The 6,055-nt window shown below is 38.9% G+C and overlaps 1 protein-coding gene across 1 annotated transcript; it reads left to right on the top strand.

Annotated features, from left to right (window-relative positions):
• Window positions 1-1,992: 1,992 nt before the first annotated feature.
• On the top strand, window positions 1,993-5,327 carry LRRTM4 (leucine rich repeat transmembrane neuronal 4). The gene is made up of 2 exons (XM_042781863.1): window positions 1,993-2,045; window positions 3,737-5,327. Exons 1-2 carry the CDS (start codon window positions 1,993-1,995, stop codon window positions 5,325-5,327), a joined length of 1,644 nt encoding a protein of 547 aa, XP_042637797.1.
• Window positions 5,328-6,055: the final 728 nt, after the last annotated feature.

Genomic DNA, 6,055 nt, shown 5'->3' with positions numbered 1-6,055 from the left:
ACGAAAGAGGGGGAGGCCTTCAATGAGATGGATTGACACGGTGGCTGCGATAATGGGCTCAAGTATAGCAGGGATTGTGGGGCTGGCGCGGGATCGGGCAGTGTTTCGTTCTGCTGTGCACGGGGTCTCTATGAGTCCGAAACAACTCGATGGCACTTAACAACAACAACAACGTAAAATACATGTAAACTTCTTGCATATGCTAAATTAACAGTATTACTTAGCAGTCTGTCTCTGTACCCCGTTGGTTTAGTCTCCAAGATTGTTTCAAAAATTTCTATCTGCCAGAGGATTATGAGAACAAAAACTAATAGAAAAAAGGAACAAATAGAAATAATATTTTTTTTAAAAAGTTCAGTACATACTCAAGTAAAATCTATAGTTTTTTTTTTTTTTGGCACACTTCTCATGTATTTTATAATTTCATTTCTTTAGTCTGAGAGGATTTCACAAATTTTAAAGAAACAATGGTGTCTTAGAACTGGTGTTTTTCTTGAGTTGCACATTAAGGTGCGTAATTTGCATAATAAATACTATGCACTATTATAAATGGAGGTTAGTGTAAGGAAAGTCAATGCACTAAGGATGTAATTTGCAACCAGCTTTTATCTAAGTTTACCTTATTTACCTTCACATTTGGTAATATAGTATTGAAGATACTTGCTTTAGGACCAAAATGTACTTTTAGAAAGTAATGATCTAGACTGTTCAGTAAAATGCATGAATTTCAAAATGCACTTTATTATCATAGGTTGGAAATTTTAATTTTAGACTTTAAATGTTATGTGTGACATAAATGTAATTATCTTTAAAGTGATTAAATCACATTTCTCCCTTGAGTAAGACTGCTTCCTTATGCAATTGGTAAAAGACAAAGAAATAAATACCAAAACAACAACAAAAATAGAACTCAAATTACATCTTTCTCTAAAATAAATAAGTAAATCTCCTGTGACTTTTGAAGCAAGAGGGAAAAAAATAAGTTTAAGCAACTTGAGAAAACTACTCATGCAGAATATTTAGAGAAGCAGTTGTTTACTCAATAGTTGCCATCACTGTACAAAATCTATTGGCATTAACCTTTAGTAATTTATATTATTGGAGAGAGAGAGGAGGAAAAAAATAGTGATCCTGTGCCTTTAATTTCCCTTTCTGAGCGAGGGAAAGCTGCACACCACTGACAGGCTCACTTGTTCCCGTCTTTAATGTGCAATCTGTTTTCTCCAGCGGAGGGCACTCAGTGTATCACAAACTCAAGCATTAGCACCAACAAGCTCTGAGCATCATCAGTCTCTGGAAAGCCTTCTGAATTAGACAAGGGCTGCCTCTCAGCACAGCTACAAAACACTTTAAACCTGACCAGCTAAATGGATAAACCTAGCCTGCATAGCTTTTAAACTGGGGTCTCATACAGCACAGGAGGCCTACTTGATTCAAGAACTGAAAATCCAGAGGATGAATTGCTCTAACTGGGAATGGCAAAAGCCAGCACAATAAGGAATGCCAGGTATTCTGAAGATTTTTTCCTCTCTCTTTTTACAGAGAAGTTGGTTATCTTCGAGATGGGCTGTAGCTATTTTCCACAGATTGCCAATTACTGCTGATGGGTCTCTGGTGAATTACACAATGGTCCTTAGAGCCTAGAGCCCCCTCTCCACGCACGCACGCACACACACATACACACACACCTTCTTTCTTCCTACCCCCCCATCACAACCGGCGCCAATTTTTTATTAAATATATATGTAAATTTTTTTTTTGCCTGTGCTCTCCGGGGAAGTTTGTATGGAGCTACTAGCTCACATGCGGGATCAGGATGGTGTGAATGACAGCCGCACTGTGACATGAAGGTGGTGGTGGTTTCAGCACAAGAGACCAAATAAGAAGAAAGCTGAGAGAGGGGGGAAACGTTTTTGGATGACAAAGAATGGGTAAGTGAACTTTTATTTCCTTCTTAACAAATCTGGTCCTCTTAGCTTCCTATCCTCAGTCATGGCATTAGCAGATAAAAGACGGGAAAACAGGCAAAGAGAAGCAGCTTCGGAGTTTGCCAGTTGACTTGCTATAGTTGCTATTATAATTTTAGATCATTTTCCCTTTTTTTTTTTTTTTTAATCCTTAAATGCATAACATGGTGTTAAACAGACTCTGGAGAAAGATCTTAAGATCTTTAAGACTGTCTATCTTCTGCCGTATCCAGAGCTTGGGAATTGAGCGTGAGATAAATATTGTGTTTGCTTCTATTTCTTGGCCTTATTAACCATGCCTGTATTTCTGGTTGCTGTCAGGAAGATTGCGAACACTTTATTGCGTGTGTATAGGGGTGAGGTCGTTACTTTATCAGAGGTTGCACAAGGGCTTGTTTTATCTTTGAAGCTGTATCCTGAACAGGGCTTCCAAATTCCCAGCAGTCATTTGACGGTCTTATTTTTTCAAGTGTAACTGCCCGCCCCCCACCGCCTCCCCAATTCTCCTGTCTGGGAGAGCTGGAATGTATTTCAATGAGTCTGTTGCTGGCAAGAGGATTGGGCAAGATCAGGGTTTAAATTAAAAAAAAAAAAAAGAAAGAAATACAACTTAAGTGTTTGAATGGAGAAAAGAAGGTTTTTATATTAGGGGTTTGGCTCATTGCCACTTGGTTAAAAATATGAAGGTTTCAGAAAAAAGAAACTGCAGCACGCGGTGATTTTTTTTTTCCCTCCCACCGCTGAGAAATAATAAATCTACTGTTGACAGAGGTAAGAAGTCTCTTAACATGCAATGACTTGGAAATACAGCATGAGTGCCAATACACTGCAACTCTGCAGCTTTTCTGAAGTTAATGGAGAGAGGGGAGGCAAAAGAAAGTCAGTGAGAAATTTAAGCAGGTCGGGATGGGGAGGAGGAGGAGGAGTCTGCTGTTCCTCTCCTGTTTATCCTGTAAATTTGCAAAAGTAACTGTATTAAAATAACAAGGAGACTAATACTATGCAAGGTTGTTTAGCATTCTATGTAAATGTTTACTAAGAATTTCACATTATTAACTTTGGAGTGTTCTGTGTTGTTAGTAGTCAGGGCTCTTAGCCTGGATATTATTGGTTAGGGGAGGCACAGTATGCTGGTCCTCCTGACTGTTGACAGCATATATGCTTATTAACAAATTGGAGATACCGCAGATTGTTATTAGTCTTCATACTACGCATCATTTGCTGCCCATACTAGCCCCAATGCCATTTTTCAGAGCTCATATAATGCTATTCTATTATGCAATAAATGTACAATTTCAGCCAGGGCAAACTTGGGCTATGTTGACAGCCTGCCTCCTTTGCTAAGTCACAGCTTGTTTGTTCAGCTAGGAAAGATGTACAAGTACTGGCTTTACTAAGTCACATTTTTTTTTTTTTTTTTTTTGCTTACCAGAAGACATTGTACACTTCCTTTTGGTACTGGTGTTCAACACAGTGACTAGACAAATATTATCGTTATTAAAGTGTCAGCTTTAAGTGATAAAAAAGGTTCTGTGCTTTTCCATGCTGCTATACATGTGAACTCCTAAAACTCCACGAAGCTTTTCTTAGTTCTATAGTATTGTGGTGATTTGACAAAAAAGTATTAAATCTAAATCGTAACCATGCAACATTACAGAAAATAATGCTTTAAATGTTGTTTAACATCATGCCTTAAATCAACTATCATCTAATTCCCCTAGATGAAATACCCCTGTTATCTGCAAGCTGAGAGTGATTTATTTTAATAGGTTTACAATTTGCATTTGTCTTCTTTTTAATATTTTAGGTTTCCATTTAATTACGCAGCTGAGAGGCATGAGTGTGGTGCTAGTGCTACTTCCTACACTGCTGCTTGTTATGCTCACAGGGGCTCAGAGAGCTTGCCCAAAGAACTGCAGATGTGATGGCAAAATTGTGTACTGTGAGTCTCATGCTTTCGCAGATATCCCAGAGAACATTTCCGGAGGGTCACAAGGCTTATCATTAAGGTTCAACAGCATTCAGAAACTCAAATCCAATCAGTTTGCCGGCCTTAACCAGCTTATATGGCTTTATCTTGACCATAATTACATTAGCTCAGTGGATGAAGATGCATTTCAAGGGATCCGTAGACTGAAAGAATTAATTCTAAGCTCCAACAAAATTACCTATCTGCACAATAAAACATTTCACCCAGTTCCCAATCTCCGCAATCTGGACCTCTCATACAATAAGCTCCAGACATTGCAATCTGAACAATTTAAAGGCCTTCGGAAACTCATCATTTTGCACTTGAGATCTAACTCGCTAAAGACTGTGCCAATAAGAGTTTTTCAAGACTGTCGAAATCTAGACTTTCTGGATTTGGGTTACAATCGTCTTCGAAGCTTGTCCAGAAATGCATTTGCTGGCCTCTTAAAGTTAAAGGAGCTCCATTTGGAGCACAATCAATTTTCCAAGATCAACTTTGCTCATTTTCCACGTCTCTTCAACCTTCGCTCAATTTACTTACAATGGAACAGGATTCGCTCCATTAGCCAAGGTTTGACATGGACTTGGAGTTCTTTGCATAACTTGGATTTATCAGGGAATGACATCCAAGGAATTGAGCCGGGCACATTTAAATGTCTGCCCAACTTGCAAAAATTGAATTTGGATTCCAACAAGCTTACCAACATCTCACAAGAAACTGTCAATGCATGGATATCATTAATATCCATCACCTTGTCTGGAAATATGTGGGAATGCGGTCGTAGCATTTGTCCTCTATTTTACTGGCTTAAGAATTTCAAAGGAACTAAGGAGAGCACCATGATATGTGCAGGACCTAAGCATATCCAGGGTGAAAAGGTTAGTGATGCCGTGGAAACCTATAATATCTGTTCTGAAGTCCAGGTGGTCAACACAGAAAGATCACACCTAGTGCCCCAAACTCCCCAGAAGCCTCTGATTGTCCCCAAACCTACCTTCTTCAAACCTGATGCCACTCAACCCACCCTTGAAACACCAAGCCCTTCCCCAGGGTTTCAGATTCCTGGCACAGAACAAGAATATGAGCATGTTTCATTTCATAAAATTATTGCAGGGAGCGTGGCTCTCTTTCTCTCTGTGGCCATGATCCTCTTGGTAATATATGTGTCTTGGAAACGCTATCCAGCCAGCATGAAACAACTTCAGCAACACTCTCTTATGAAGAGGCGACGGAAAAAGGCCAGGGAGTCAGAAAGACAAATGAATTCCCCTTTACAGGAGTATTATGTGGACTACAAACCTACAAACTCTGAGACCATGGATATATCAGTTAATGGATCTGGGCCCTGCACATATACCATCTCTGGCTCCAGGGAATGTGAGGTATGAACCATGATCCTCCTAAAAGCATTTCTACTACGGGGGAAGGAGAGGTAAATGTTTGAAGCTCTAGAGGTGTCTCTAATCACTAGAAAGATTAATGACCCTTTTGCTTTTGAGTTTTGCTCAGTGTGAAAGGTTACTTAATTAAATTACAACCACCAGGAAATTGACTTTTTTTTTTAATGGTTGAAACTTGAAGGAAGTTCATTCAAGGATGAGATTAAGTTGGAATAAAGAAAGCACTATGTTAAAACATCTGTTTTTTTTAAAATTTGTATACAGGGGTTGGACTTAAAAACACATATACACATAAAACTCTTTTCATTCTGAAATTTCTGTCTGGTACTTGGTGTTTGATTTTGTAATGCAGTAAAGAAGGAGAGGCCAGTTTAATTTAAAAACAAAGTGAATTTACCAAAATTCTGGATGATAAGAAAGATTTAAACCAAAGAGCAATTTACCCAAGGGTTGATTTTGTTGTAAATTTTTTAGTTTCAATTAAAGCATGCAACAGGGATCTCGCAGGGATAACTGTTTCCGTGTTACTTGCCATTTAGAAATTATACCAGCATAGAGAATGTCAGAGGCCTACTGTGTAATTGTATCAGGCTTTTTAAAATGCCTGCCTGCCGGCCTGCCTGCCTTCCACTCCCCTTCCTTCTTTGCTTCCCTCCCTCCCTCCCTCTCTCCCTTCCTTTTTTTCCTACAATGTTTCTATTTTTTTTCTCTCTCTC

The sequence above is a fragment of the Orycteropus afer genome, unplaced genomic scaffold (assembly GCF_000298275.1).
Source record: "Orycteropus afer afer isolate SDZICR_OR568_19922 unplaced genomic scaffold, OryAfe1.0 scaffold00186, whole genome shotgun sequence".
NCBI lineage: Eukaryota > Metazoa > Chordata > Mammalia > Tubulidentata > Orycteropodidae > Orycteropus > Orycteropus afer.
Note: the sequence above shows the minus strand (reverse complement) of the source record. Positions and strands in the feature narration are given on the sequence as shown.